The sequence below is a fragment of the Morone saxatilis genome, unplaced genomic scaffold (genome assembly GCF_004916995.1).
Source record: "Morone saxatilis isolate NCDOM2014 unplaced genomic scaffold, NCSU_SB_2.0 Contig0, whole genome shotgun sequence".
Taxonomy (NCBI): Eukaryota; Metazoa; Chordata; class Actinopteri; family Moronidae; genus Morone; species Morone saxatilis.
In genome coordinates, this window is record NW_023339650.1 from 3,369,766 (window position 1) to 3,385,669 (window position 15,904).

Genomic DNA, 15,904 nt, shown 5'->3' on the forward strand with positions numbered 1-15,904 from the left:
GTTTGTTTTTGTTCTGTCTGTGTGTGTGTGTGTGAAGGCCTGCAGAGGGCCAGGGCTCCAGCTCCTTACCGCAGAGACTTTGAAGCCAAACTAAGAAACTTCTACAGGAAGTTAGAAGCCAAGGGGTATGGCCAGGGACCAGGCAAGATCAAGTAAGACTCTGTAAATTACATACATGAAGTAGCTTGTTGTACCATCAAAATAAGATTACACTCAATTACACTCAATTACAAGCAAGATTCAGCTGTCAATCATGGCTTGAACCCCCCTTTTATAGCTTTAAATAAGTAATTCAAACCAAACTTATCAGCAAATGAACACTTGAACATACATCAGTGTGATAAGAACTTTTTTATGTCACATCTGCTCACATAGAGGGGGTGGGCGTTATGACATATGCTAAAACCAGGGGGCTGTCAAGATGTTTTGCTTCACATTTAGATAGCTCTCTAAATGTTGTCCATCTTCATATACAGTGCACACTGCTTTCTCCCCTCCTAACATTTAGAAGATAATCATCATCTGCTTCCAAATATGTTTATTGACTGTGAGACTACATATTTTATGTAGTATATATAGTATCTAGTAGTAATAGTTCAGTAGCTGTTCACTGAGGTTTGTCCATGGAGATAGTGCCATGGCTACCATTGAGGGGCAAGGTCCCATGAAAGTGTGTTTTTGTAATTTGGGTTCCGGTATAGAATTTGTTTTAATATAAAAACTGAGAAACCATAATTGAATTCCTGCCCTTATAGAGAACACTTTGAAACCACCTTAAGCCCTTAATGTTTTTTAACATATAGACTTTTCTTTTGGTGCGTGCGTGGTGAAAATGTTTGGAGGGGTGCAGGAGGGACTCCTTCTTAAATTCCTAGTCCACAGCATGGGGACAGTCCCAGTGTGATGCCTGAGCTGTCCTGGTTGTTGTAGGTTGCTGATCAGGAGAGAACACTTGCTGGAGGGAACCTTTAACCAGGTGATGGCATACTCGCGCAAAGAGCTGCAGAGGAACAAACTCTACGTCACTTTCCTAGGAGAGGAGGGGTGAGACACACACACACACACACACACATACAGTGATATAACAGCTAAATGTGTTCCAGTGCAGTAATGCAATTCTTACAAAAATTTGAAGCCCAACACTTTGTGATTGAAATACTTAACATGCTTGTTAGTACTAGTAGTTAGACAATATATTTAAGCTGCACTAACCAATATTGTTATATACACAATGAATCAAATGAAGTAAAATGTTAAATGGCTGTTTTGTTTTTTTGGCATACAACTCTATTCTCATGAACCTGGTTTCCATCAGCAGCAGGAGGCAGCTGTTTTTAAGTGGAAAAAGCTCTCATAAATCCACTGTAGACTACCTCCTCAGCAACAGGCAGTTAGAGACTAGCTGGTGAACATAGTGAAGTCTTGGTTTATTTCTATCTCTGTTTTTCTGTCAAAAATATATTGTGGTGGGGTGCATAAACTATTTATTTTCAGTTTAAATATACTACGGACCAAATGTGTAAAAGATGTGTCTTCTCTTTCTTCTTGTCTCCTCAGATTGGACTACAGTGGTCCGTCCAGAGAGTTCTTCTTCCTCTTGTCTCAGGAGTTGTTCAATCCATACTATGGTCTGTTTGAATACTCGGCTAACGATACATACACCGTTCAAATCAGCCCCATGTCGGCGTTTGTTGAGAACCATCTGGAATGGTAAGCTGTGCAGGAATACAAACAATAGCGAGATCTGAACCCAGCTACATATTTCGTATATATACAGGGCTAGTCCCCACCTCAGATAAGGTAGATTATGTGGATCATTATTTAGACACACCAGTTGTACTGACACACACAGGTATATATACACAGGTGTGCGGGATTGCGCTGTTTTTTTTATTTCCATTGAGCAGTTCAGACGTGGGTCTAAGCAGAAGTGTAAAGAAAGAGAAAATAGATTTTCTGGGAATAGTACAAGAGATCTACTTACAGTACAGTCGGACATTGACCCACTGCCCGGTTCCAGTGAGAGCTCTCTGAGATGCTGTTGCTTCTCCTTTGTGGATTGTTTTAAAAACAGTCACTCTGGCAGACATCAAGCACACTGACGGTGGATTGCTGATGCATCTAGGTGTAGCCCAGTTGTGGAATTCGGCGTTGTCAGTATGTATGTGCTTAGTCTACCAGAAGTGATGGAAGTGCACCGTACAGGCTTATCGCATGGCTATACCACACACTGTGGTGCAGACCCTTAAGGGGGCAAAGCTCCTTCAGAGGGCCACATACTCATATCGTTTGAGGGTGTTTGAAATGTGGTGTGGGATGAACCAAGCAGACCCACCTCACGTATGGTTCTCAGGAGACCCTTCTTCAAGAAACAAACCAAAATAGTGCAACTGATATCTAGTTACCTGCCGTCCATCGGACAGGTCTATAGCACTTTGTGTGTTCATTCATTTACTGTAGTCGTGCAGTACAGAGCCTCATTTTCATGAAAGAACATTTTTGATTTCAAATTTCAACAGTGAGTGGGAAAGGGTCTAACAACCATATGCACAGTTACTCAAGTTGAAATAAGACGTTTTCAAGATTTAATAATCGCATATGATCTAACCAAAAAAGATTTATTTTGATATTTACAAATGAGGGATTATTTTAATTAAAAAAAGGAAAATGAGAATGAAGTACATCCTATCATAAAGGTACTTGTACAAGTATACTGTAATCCAAAGTTGTGCCAGTGCTGTGGTTTTTAATAGTATATGTTAATACTTGGTCAAGATTCTCCTAGCTGCTAGAAAGAAGGCCATCACAATGAACTGGCTCAAGACTGAAGCACCAGATTACAAACAATGGCTTGACGAGTGTTGTGAAAAAGGCTAGAAAGGTTTAATGAAAGAAAAGTGATGTTGTCTTAATAGATGGTAGACCTGTTGCTCCTCATAAGCTCAGTTCATTTCTCTTCTCATTTTCTACCCTGTGTAATTATCTTCCAAAAAAATACAATAAAGATAAAGTTGAAAAAAAGAAAGAACATTCTGAACAGACAGATTCTAACATGACTTGGTCAGTTAAGTTAGAAAATGTTTTTTTCAAAATGTTTAACATCTTTTTTATGTGATGCTGTAGTCTAGACTTTCACATCATCAACATTTTGTTCAACTGATTCAACTGTGTGTGTCTGTGTGTGTGTGTGTTTCCAGGTTCCGTTTCAGTGGTCGTATCCTGGGTCTGGCTCTAATCCATCAGTACCTGCTGGATGCTTTCTTCACTAGACCGTTCTACAAGGCCCTGCTCCGACAGTCAGTGCACACACACACTAACACGTACCATGACATTTATCATGTATCATTTACTTCTGTCAGGGGTTAAAACAACAGATGGGTATGGAAATGGGTATTGAAGTGTTCATAGAAATCCATCATACCAAACTGACAGAAAAATAGTTCTCTGAGAAGTTGAAAAAAACCCAAAACTGATCGCCATAACATAAAGTTATTGTATTGTTATTACCCATTTTTTGAACAACATTTAGGATATATTTTTAAAAATCTGACAATGGGAATTTAGTGTGGGGGGAACCAGCTGCTGTGTTGAAAAGAATGAACAAGCTTTTCTTTATGTTAAATATTTAGCCCACATAGCAAAACTGGTCAGTCTCATACACTCGGCCCAAATACAGCAAAGAATTCACAAGTGGGTAGCCACAAATGGCCTGTGACATAGCCTTATCTCAGCCAACTGTGTGAACATAGCTGGCCCTATTCTGGCCCTATGTTAGACCAGACAAGTTTCAGCACTCTAATTTTGGCAATGGTTTTCAAGTGTAGAGTCGACAGACAGATCTATCAGTGATTCTCCGCCTCCTCTCGCACTGTGTGTAGGCAGGAGTTAGTGAGTGAGTTACTGCTCCGAAACTTTATCATGATAACCATGATTGAGAGGTTATTATTAGATTAATATGCCTGTGAAAAATCAGCAATGTCATTGGGAAGATACCCTGGTTAAGTTTGCTCTCCTGATTAAGGCTGTGATGTCTGGAGGTTGGCAAGTGTGCTGATAACTTCACAGGATTATTCATGATTATTCGTTATGTAAGATTTTTTAAGTCTGCCCAAACCTTTGCATGAAACCAATAGTACGTGAATTGCATTCAGTTTACAGGGACCTGTTACAGTACACAGGCTGACTGACTGACTGACTTGGTTTTGCTATGTGGGAGGAATTGTGCTTAAGTCAGCGTTTGTGTCTTTACTATTAACTTGGTTGCAAACAATTTTCAGAACACTTATGTTTCTTTGCAAAAGCTCTAAAACTCTGTTATTTTCAAAAAAGCTGACACAACTCTGCGTGTCCCTCAGGCCGACAGACCTGTCTGATCTGGAGTATCTGGACGAGGAGTTCCACCAGTCTCTGCAGTGGATGAAAGACAACGACATCACTGACATCCTGGACCTCACCTTCACCGTCAATGAGGAGGTCTTCGGCCAGGTCAGTGTGTGTCTGTGGATCGGCTAGACATTTCAACTCTAAAACACATGCATGTGATCTTTAGTATAACGTATGTATTTGCGCATTGACAGGCTTTCACTGTACTGCTTTGATGACTTACGCTGCTAACTAGATCCAGTACCTCCTGTGTTGCTAGGTGACGGAGCGGGAGCTGAAGTCAGGCGGCTCCCACCTCCAGGTGACTGAGAAGAACAAGAAGGATTATATAGAGCGAATGGCCAAGTGGAGGGTGGAGAGAGGAGTGGTGCAGCAGACAGAGGCGCTGGTCAGAGGCTTCTACGAGGTAAACAGCAAGGTTTCTGTTCTCAGACAGTACACAACACCATAAAATCCTTTTATCAACATTATTAGAAGGTTAACACTAGCTGGGAACCCATTTCTATTTTTTATCAAGTCATGATCTATATTGAATCACTCAAACACAATGTCAACACCTTCAAGCTTTAAAATATAAAGTAATTTGATTCATTCAGACTGTAATACCTGTAGCTGAGTATTTTATAGTTTTGTGTTTTTCATATTCTTGTATTTTGTAAGTATTTATTTTATTTAATTGTTCATTTTTGTTTTTAAATCAGTTAGTTTCCAGAGTGGGTATGCTTGTTTTCAATTTAGTTTTTATTGTTTTAATATGTTAAGTATTATTTTTATTTTTATTGTAATATGAAAAATGTTCAAAATAGTTTACAATAAAATATTATTAGCTTTATAACTACACAATGTCGTTTTAGTTCATTTTAGTTTTTTCTAAAGTCTAGCTGCATACATGCATATACAAGCATGCAACCGCACACACCTGAAGACAACAGAAACATTTGCATGTGTTTGTGTTTCTCCCTCCCAGGTGGTAGACTCCAGGCTGGTGTCCGTGTTCGACGCACGGGAGCTAGAGCTGGTTATCGCCGGTACGGTAGAGATCGACCTCAGCGACTGGAGGAGCAACACGGAGTACAGAGGAGGTGTGTGTGTGTGTGTGTGTGTGTGTATAAAACCGTATGTAAACTCTCTAAGTATGTTTCTGTTATTTGCCTTGCTGTTTATATTATAAATATAATAAATACCAAAAACTAGTTACATGTCGGCCTATATGTTCATTTGCATACACAGTCCACTAATGTCTACACTAGATAAACAGTCTGAGGTAGAACATGAGGTGCATTAAACAAAGCTCGAAAGTCAACAAACTCATTGGTTGCAGTTGAATTGTAAAAGAAAAGAAGACGTCTTATGTCCTTCCTAAACACTATTCCTTGACCTTGGTGGAAAGAGGTCAAGGAAAGACGTGAAGGAGAACTCCAACTTTATTAGTAACACATGGAAGATGCTGTACGAATCAACTGAGGTTTACTTTCCAAGACAGAATCACACTTCCTAAGAAAGGATGTTTTCAATTTATACAAAGGGTGCAACTATCAGTTACTGATAAGAAGTACAAACAAAATACATAACAATAAAAAACCAAAACAACATTGATATGCTGAAGTAATATAACATGAAAGACTCATTTCCCAGAAACAAGGCCTTTTTACTTTATTGAGATTCTTTTTTACAGTGTATAAGACTTGTGCATGCAAAGCCCTTAACCTGAGTTGATTCACATGTTAACTGACTCCCAACCACTAGGTTACCATGATGGTCACATAGTGATGCGGTGGTTCTGGGCCGCCGTGGAGCGCTTCAACAATGAGCAGCGTCTCCGCCTGCTGCAGTTTGTCACCGGGACATCCAGCGTGCCCTACGAAGGCTTTGCCGCGCTGCGGGGATCCAACGGCCTACGCCGCTTCTGCATCGAGAAGTGGGGCAAAGTCACATCACTACCCAGGTATCTAAGCCAGTGTCACACAATATAATAATGATGATTATAATGATGATGTATGTATCATATTCAATAATGTATCACCTGGAGCTCCAACCGACAATTGTTAAAACATTTAACATTAAATGTTTACGATTTTTGCATAAAACACTTGCCTGTATGATTAATACATTTGAAAAACAGTTGGACTTTAATTTTCTTTGGTTATTTTTTCGATTAATCAATTAATCGACTACTTGTTGCGGTTCGAGTATGACCTGAATTAACTTGCTATCAGCAAACAAAAACAAAAATCTTGTTTCCCACGAGTCAACTTATGAATGAAATACAAAACAATCTGACAAGTTGTCTCTTAAGTTTAAATCATTCCTCTGCTCTCATACAAACCATTGGATCTGGTAAATGTATACTCCTTGGGATTAAACACATTTTGGGGATGTTGACTGCATTTTTTATGATATTCAAGAGGTAACATTAAGTATCACTCAGTCATGTGATTTTTGTGACTGTGAAGTGCACGTGGCTGGTGATAATAATAATAATTTTTGAATTTAATGATAATTAAAAGCGCCTGCCACCTCCAAAATGTAGCAGCATTGTGCTTTGGTATGTATTCTTTCATTAATGCCACTTGAAGCTTGTAATGCTGCTAATGTAAGCAATGTAAATGCTGTGACATTGTCCACATCTGTTCACTACAGTGCGCCAGCTCAGCACAACAGCTATTTTGGTGTTTTCCCTCCTCTGATATTGTGAAAGGTGTGTAGCCCATACTGACCTTACAGTGGGACATTAACTTGGCAAAGAGCAGTGAAAAATGTGAGCATGCTCAGCAGAAACAGAGAGCAGCAGGGCTCAGGTTTCACTGCAGAGCAGGGAAAGGTGCAAGAGTGTGACTTTGTGGACAGTGGAAGCTTCAGCATCACAGCCGAGGTGGTGTAAAGTGGAGCTGTGTAACTTTTGAATGAAGGAATAGTCTTTCTCTTACAAGTTAAAAAAGTAATAAGCTACAAAATGCAGTTCAATACATTCAGAGGTTTTGCTGCTTCAGCTTTACTTGGTCAGTTGTGGCCAGTAGCTTATGGGGGCTAATGTTAGCTAATGCTAATAAACTTGAGGTAGATAGTGTGTACTGAACTTTACAGACTGCTGAATTTATAATTTAGCATGTAGCATTAACCTGTAGTTGTCACACAACAGTGGGCGCTGTTGAGCTGAGTTACATTTGCTAAGTTTAAAGTCGACTGTGGAGTTTTCTTATTAACAAAAGTTTTGTTTGAATCCATCTCCATGCTCATTGCAAATCCACTGGTTTCCAACTTGGGGGTCCCATTCCCCACTAGGGGTCACCAAAACCTCACAGGAGGTTGTGAGTCCTTTTTGATTTTAAGGAGAGTAAGAAAACTTGATTAAAAAAAAAATAATACATTAGGCCTATATCTCAGAATTTCATTTATTTATGTGGAGAACTAAATTAATTTGATATTTATAAAGTTTGAATTATTCTTTAACATATAAACTTTAAAAAAAAAAAATCACAGGATATGGGCACGGTGAAGACCTGAACACAAACTATATTCACAGAGCTGATATTGTTATACATTGATTCTAATATTAAGTTTCCATCAGATAGTCAGTCAGTTCAGTCAGTAATAGAAAAGGAGTCCCTTAAGAAAAAAGGTAGTGAACCACTGCTTTACATCCATGTTTACTTTTGTTACTACCACCTGTAGATAAGTCGAATAAAGCAACCATTGGGAGGGCTGTTTACAGTGTCACTCGTGTGCACAAGCACGGAATGAACAAAACAGGGAGCCACACACAGAAGAAAAGCTCCATGTTTTCTGGGGAGGCAACAAGATAAAGGAGCATAATATTAGACAAGTCAAGTATGTATGCATAAATGTTTAGTCTGTCTTTTTGTAACATCCGCTTTTATGCAGCAATTCCTTTGTCGGGAGACGATAAAAGCAACACTGGACCTTGAAAACTCTGTTGTATTACTATACTAAGGAAATCCTATATGTAGATATGATGATGTTGAAATATCGAGATGAGAAATTCCCTTAGATTCCTCATTCCAGCTGCTTACACCAAAAAGATATTTGAGATAGATACAAGCTGGTGTCCTTGATCCTCCTGAATGTTTTTCAAAAGCCGTATACTGTCTAACAGTCTCTCTCTCTCTCTCTCTCTCTCTCTCTCTCTCTCAGGGCTCATACCTGTTTTAACCGTCTGGACCTGCCACCGTACCCCTCATACACCATGCTGTATGAGAAACTGTTGATCGCGGTGGAGGAAACCAGCACATTTGGCCTGGAGTGAGACAGACAAGACAGACAAATCCACACCGCATCCCTTTCTGTGTAACACTGGCTGGGATACAATGCGAAAAACAAGCAGCAATTGTGGGCTCAATACGTCGTAAAGATACCTGGATTGTACTCGACAAAGTTTTTGGTCATATGGATATATGTACGTCACTGTTATGGTACTTTGTGTTAGAGTCTCTCACTTAGCTATGAGGATCTTTATGACAGCACCACGGCAGGACTACGGTTATTTTTATATTAATCACTGAGACTGGAGAATATGGAACACAGCAGCAGCGTTTTATAAAAATATTTCTATATATATGCATACAAATGGTATGTAAAAATGGAATCAAGATAATTTAAAGTTGCATATAGCAAAATGCTTCATCCATCCAATGATTAAAATACTTACAGTAACAGAAAAAGCTAACAAAAACTATCAGCAACAAGTAAAGTAAAACGATAGCTACACAATAGCACCCAAAACAAGAACTTTACATAAAATTTAAGACACTATTATGACATCTAAATACTTGTTGATACCGGGTTGAAATGTTGACTCACAGAAAAGATTTAAGTGATAAAGTAGTAAATGACAAAAACTGCATATACTGCAAAAACAGAGAGAAACAAATCATGCAACAGTGCACACACAAACATGACAAAGCTTAACATTTCCCATTTATCACACATCGAATGAAATTGTTGTCTACACAAGAAAAAAAATAAGACATTCGATTAAACATGACAGATTCGGACGTATACATTTGTGCATCTTTTCTGTGAATTCAATCTCAATGCTAATGACGTGTGCAAATTCTGGCACACAAATTCTCAGGTGGTTTGCTGCTCTTATAAATTCTGATAAATATGTAATCTATGTGGCTTTAAAGAAGCAGTTCGAAGTATAATGCAGATTTTAAAAAAGCTCATCAGATGGATGCAAAAGTCTGGTAGCCCTGATGCCAAAGGAACAATCGTGTGATTTTTAATCTGGAGAGCCTACAAGGATCATTATGTATTTGATCTGGACTGTGGTGGGCCAGTAAGAATCTACCTGAGGATCTGAGACTGGGATCTGGTACATAAAGAATAAATGAAATGCGATGTAGCTTGGTGCCAGACACCAGCCATTTCAAGGCCTGAAGGGGGAACAGTAGAACCCTGAAATCCAATCTAAAATATAACTAATATAAAGAATTATATGGATCTTGTGTGTCAGTCAGAGCTGTAGCTGCAACACATTGGCGATTTTGAGAAGAGACATAAATATGCAGCGCAGCAGAAGTCTAAGCTACAGGAGAGGGCTGATTAACGATTGATTACTTTGTCAAGACCACTTAGCATCTGTGTGAGTCAAATAAATCATGGCAAATGATGGTAATTAAGGAATCCTGCATGTTGCAAGGTGATTAAGAAAGGAGGGTAGGCTATCGGTATCACTGTGTTTTAATGACAGAAACAGCAGCTAGATGTGAAGGCAAAGAATATATTTGCAGACAATTTATTGAGAAGACTGCACGTTGATAAGAAATTAGAGCCCAAATCTGACCCCTTGAACAACTGGTGATGGTTTTGATATGGTGACTAAAATGCTCTTCTGGGAAAACAGGAGATGGACCACTGAAGGTATACGCCACTGTAAGTAATAGTTAAGCCATCCATGCACATTCTCTTGTTATGCTCTCAGTTAACTATAGCAATGAAGTTTCTTTTTCAAGCAATGTCAATAATTTGAAAGCCAATACAATCTTCAACAGGCTCCACAGCAATGAGCAGAGACATGAGAGAAGTGCTAAAGGTCCTTCATGAATTAGAGAATTTGCTTGGAAATAGAAGTGGTCTGGCATACTGAAACTGGATACAGTAATATAGGAATACTTCATAAACAACTTTGGTCTGATTCAGATGCAGTACACTGACAGCAAATCCAGGTAAAGGGTGTAATATGAAAAATAGGAGGGTCTGATGGGTAGTTACAGAATCAACAATTTCTACAATACTTTATCCATGTCTGACACTCAACAATTATTGGTATGGTCCGGGAAGGCTGAGATCTGGACAGCTTCCCATTCTTTAGCTCAGTCCAAAGTGACGACAGCAGCTCGGAACAGACCTTTGACGTTCTCCTCTGAATGGACAGCAATGTTACTAACTCCAGCAGTCTCTCTCCAGCTTTCTTGCTCTGCGATGCTTTCAAAAGCGGAGAGGATGATGTCACATCTCCACTATCAAAGTAGCCATTAATTCCTTCACAAGGGCTTCTGGGATCCCCTCTGTGGAGACTGATTGTGATCATGTTGACCAAGCAAACTGGTAGTTCTTGATTCCTTGACAACAAAGAATGCGCATGTGGACATTGTGTTTCCTGCTGGCCCCGTTGGCCAGAGTGGTGCTTCACCTCTCAGCATCTCTGGTCCTGCTGTTTGAATGGTAGCTGCTTGTAGTCTTATTCAAGACTACCACTGATGAACTTCTTCTCTGTGACTGCGTACCATCACCATGGTGTTGCTCTTTGCACGGAGCAGGTACTCCAGTATCTGAACCTTTACCATCTCAAACAACATGACTGAAGCAAAGCATGTAGGGCTCCAATGGCCTGGGATCGTTGCATCGGCTGCCTGAACCGATCAGCCCCTTCTGGTATAAACTAATCATATGTACTGGGGCCCTTGAACAAACCGGTGTAATATATGCAATAGTTAAGACCTTTACTCCAATCTGTTCCACAGTCTACCATGTTCTTTCAGATGATGTCCGACTGCAGTGCACCCTCAGCAACCCCCAGCCCCTTGTCTACATCTCTAGTCCAGTAATGAAACTGTGCCTCAGTTACTGACTGCCTCATATGTGGCCTGTGGGGTTGTTGCGCTTAGCGGTTAGTACTGCCTGACATGAGGACAGTCCTGAGTGCAGATATTTGCTTTGGTTCTTTATGAAAACAGTTTGCATGTTCTGTCAGTGTTTGTGTGGGTTCCGCTCAAACTCTAAACACAAGTCGTGTTATTGGAGAATCTGATGCCCCATTTACACATAGCCACCTAATGCGTCTTGGACAGAGAATTATCTCATATCAAAAAGTAGAAGTAAGTATAAGCCAAGTGTAAATGCAACCAAGAAGCATTAAAGCTGTATTGAAGTCCACCATTTTAGCCAAATGTTGAAAAGGTAAAAAAACTCTCATAGCCACATAGACCTTTACTCCTCTAAAAATGTAACTGCAGGGTTTGTCATTGTTGAATGATCTTAATTGTTCAAGTTAAACTCCACTAATTTCACAAATCAAAGTTGTTGAGGAGTATGAGTACATATGTGAAATAAATTGTATAAAGTCTTTAGTGTCTCCAGGGTGAGCTGTGTGAAGTCGTTAGCCGTTACTAGCATAACACACCTGAATCCCAGACTGAACTGTCAGCTGTCAAGATGCATTTTGGGTATTGTAGGAAAAAGGAAAGGAGAGGAACATCTCTGGTTCTGCTGCATTGATTTTGACACCTTTTTTAAACTGCCCACTAATGTTATAAGAGTGCAGTACTAAATTGATGTTAATTTGTATTTAGACATCACAGCAAAAGAAATGGCATTGACTAAATGTGGCTGAGGGTAAATGAGTTCATCTAGATGTGCTGCTCAATATCCCTAAGACTTACATGTCCATATTAGATGATCTAGTACCTCACAATTTATGCCCAGGGCCAACATACAGTGCCCTTTATGTAGAAAGCCGGAAAGTAGGGTTTCCTTCAATTAATGTTCACTGTAACCCCAGTCTTTCCCTAACATTAACCAGTTTCTTTGGTTGCCTCGCCCTAGCTAACCACACCTTAGCCATGTTTGCCATGACGACAATCTACCCCTACCCGTAAGTATACCATAGTTTCCATGAGATGATATTGTACCATGAGAATTGCTTTAATTCTTGGAATTGGATATAAATAACATTGTCACTGACAGCAATCTGGGGTCTCAGAGAATCATCCAATATCGACATTCTTGTCTGGCAATGGTGCTAAGATATAATACCCTTGATATGGCAAGTGTAAATAGAGAAGTTCTGAGACCATTTTTTCATTCCCGTATTGTTTGGTACCAAGTACCAGTCTGCGTTTTAAAATAGCAAAAATACAGGCTTACCAGTATATGCATAATATTAATTATAATGATATATTATATATGTATGGCCTGGCTCAGGTAAACCTGTAAACCTGTAAATGTCAGAGACCTGCTACCCTGGGGGGGAAATGATGACCTGGACACTGCTGGGAAGTAACAGGGTCCCATTTCAGGACTAATAAATGACAAGGTATCAGATCAATGCACAGACACAAACGCGCAACAATATCAGATTTTAGACAGAAGAATTTCTGATACTGGATTTGGAGCAACTCTAAGTGTAAATGGGGCCTCAGTAACAGAAAAGTAGTTGCCTGTTAGCCCTGAGAGAGACTGGCAACCTGTACAGCACCCTTCTCTGTCATTCACCCATGGCATGTTGGGATAGGCTCCAGCCCCCAACCCACTTACGCTGAGTAGGACCCAGCGGGTGTAAGAACAGATAGTGTTCTACACAGGTCGGACATGTTTGACCACAGCTTAACTTTGACCCATCATTAACCATAAGCAGCCTGTGGGAGTATTTTTTTAAGCAACAGTTGAATACACAGGTTCACTTTTTTTATCATTTTCATTTTAACAATGGGATGAACATCTCTAATGATATGTGATGTCACCTTAATGGTGCTTTATTTGCGTGCTGGCTACAGAAATGATCACAGTGGGCTAACGGGGCACTACAGAAGCAACAGGAATACAGGATTTCCTTGTCAGTAAATTTAGGTTTGAGTTAGATTAGAATCAGATGTGTCTCTCTCCTGATAAACTCACTACTGGCAGTCAGATTAGTAGTACTGCACTCATCATTGGCAGTGGTGAGGCCTTATCCACTCATCTGTACAACCAAGAGGACAAGGCTGTGATTATGTTGCATCTTCCCTGTCTTTTTTTCTACAATCTTTTGTACTGTTATTTATACTGTATTGTATTTATAAGTAAAGGGAAGTCCTGAAGCTTTCCTTGAATGTTTTGTTTATTTGCAGTTTTTTGATGTTGTGATAAGAAGCATCAGAGTTTGCCTTCACTTTTGAAGCCTTTGCGTTTTGATATGTATGTACATCTTTTCTAATATCCATAAGCTAGCTGGTTTTCTGTTGCTCAGTGCAGGAAATGTGCTACCGTGGTGTCTGTTTCTGTTTCCATTCAGCTCACAGTATATCTGTTCACCGCTTTCTGTGGTGGCCTCATCATCGTTTTATTATTGACCCTTCCTAAGTCCTGCCCCTTTTTGCTCCAATAACCAAGTAACAATGGTTGAAAGGAGAGCAGGGCAACTGAGCCATAAATACTCTGAAAAGTAATGAAGTCCATGTAGGTGATACCAGATATAACCGTAGCAAGAAATCTTTTAGCTGCCCACAGTGTGGTAGCAGATGTGGCTTGAAAATAATTCTGAAATACACAAGAGTTCATACCAGATAGAACTCTCAAGCCTCGCTCGGCCTCGCTCAGAACGTCAGTCGGCTTTCTTCCTGTACTTGTCTATGTTGAAAGGACAACCAAATTATGAAGATGGTTAAAAGATAAGTGAGATAGCCCACATCTTAGGTTAGCTAATGTCAGCAAAACGTTAACTATTTATGTAAATTAGCTAGCTAGTTACCCAGCGTTTTGCATACATTAGCTTTCAGATGTAACTAGCTAGCGACTCGTAGATTAGTGAGCTAGTTTTTTTCTCTGTAGCAAAACGTTAGCTAACCAGCTAGCTAATGATTTATGTAGAATAGATGGCTAGTTACATTTGCTAGAAAGCATTTTACTAACATTAGCTAATGTAAGATGCATAGCATATTTTAAGTACAGGAATGGAGAAAGTTGTCTGAGGTTCTGACCGAGGCTTGCTCAACTGTTATTGGAGCACAGAGCAAAAGGGGGTGGGACCTCAGATGGGTCAATTGAGGTTTTGAAAAGTTTTGTTTTTATTTTATTTTTTTCATGTCACAGATGTCACACTATTTCATACATTTCAGAGCCGTATGTGTCCTGCAAGTAATCCGTGCTTTGGGAAACAAATGGCATGCATAAAAATGATGTATGTGATTTGTTGAAAATGTGAAGACAGTGTAAGGAAGTCTTGTTTTATTGGGCTGATACATTGTAGATGTTAAACACTGATATTTATTCTGGAAAAAGAATGGTCTGAATATTCCCATAACACTGATATGTAAGTGCATTGATAGCAGCTATTATAGAAATATTTCCATAAGGTTTTGGAGAAATAAAATCATGGGATGTTCTGCAGAAGGGTATGGTGGTGGCAAATTGTAGCAGCTGTTTTGTATTTGTGTCTTTTCAAGCTTTTTGTTTATTTTCATTTAAAAAAGGGAATTTAGCAGAGGGTGTGAATGACTGGGTGGAGCTTTGCTGGGAGGTGACACTGAAGCATGCATATTTTTTGTTTTGTTCCTAGTTTTTTGTGTGTAGATTATTATACACATAATGTTGAGAGGTACAGTTCCGATTTGTCTGAGAACGGGTTGCTAAATACTCAGGCTGTGCTACCGCTCCACCACACAATACAAATGTTTATGAATCTCAATAAAATGGTCACTTTGTTACTGTGCTGCTATTGTGTGGATATATTGTACAGGCTGAAACTAAAAAAGATGTACAATTTAAAAGTAATTAAATGATATAAGTGATTAAATTAAAGTTAATTCTTGACCTTGGAGATAGCACTTTGAACAATTCTCATCACGGCCCAAATTGTCCACCAAAACCCACCTGGAGATTCACTGCTTTTTTCTTCTCTTTTTGGTTGTTTTGTGTCTTTTTTAGTTTTTTGGTCATTTTCTTTGTTTTGCTTAACACCTCTTTGTAGAAAAGATCCACGCTGGGCCTTCCACCTGAACCTCAGCAGAATTCATTTCAGGTGAACCTACAGTAAGTTACCTTAAACCAACATGCTGATTCATCACTGAGAAACAACACAAGGGCATTTCATAAAACAAATATTTCACAAGGAAAAAATATACTTTTTTGATCTTTGGGTCTGCCTGATCCAGACTGGGACTCAACTCTGAGGGAACCTCTTCTTTAATCACTAACAGCCATTGGATATCTGCAGGGAACACAGACACATTAAGGTCAACTCTAACTCTACATTGAGTAATATAACTGGTATCATTACTTAAGGTCAATGGGAAGATTCCTT

General features: G+C 39.4%; 1 protein-coding gene across 1 annotated transcript in view; it reads left to right on the forward strand.

The window, feature by feature from the left end:
• LOC118324042 (E3 ubiquitin-protein ligase HECW1) overlaps positions 1-15,289 on the forward strand; it is a 68,687-nt gene extending 53,398 nt beyond the window's left edge. Inside the window, exons 22-30 of the mRNA XM_035656158.1 lie at positions 38-152; positions 931-1,044; positions 1,558-1,710; positions 3,198-3,296; positions 4,356-4,485; positions 4,643-4,789; positions 5,351-5,465; positions 6,130-6,328; positions 8,536-15,289. Coding sequence (XP_035512051.1) covers positions 38-152; positions 931-1,044; positions 1,558-1,710; positions 3,198-3,296; positions 4,356-4,485; positions 4,643-4,789; positions 5,351-5,465; positions 6,130-6,328; positions 8,536-8,647 — 1,184 coding nt within the window. The 3' untranslated portion in view covers positions 8,648-15,289. The remainder of the gene's footprint in view (positions 1-37; positions 153-930; positions 1,045-1,557; positions 1,711-3,197; positions 3,297-4,355; positions 4,486-4,642; positions 4,790-5,350; positions 5,466-6,129; positions 6,329-8,535) is intronic.
• The last annotated feature ends 615 nt before the right edge of the window (positions 15,290-15,904 follow it).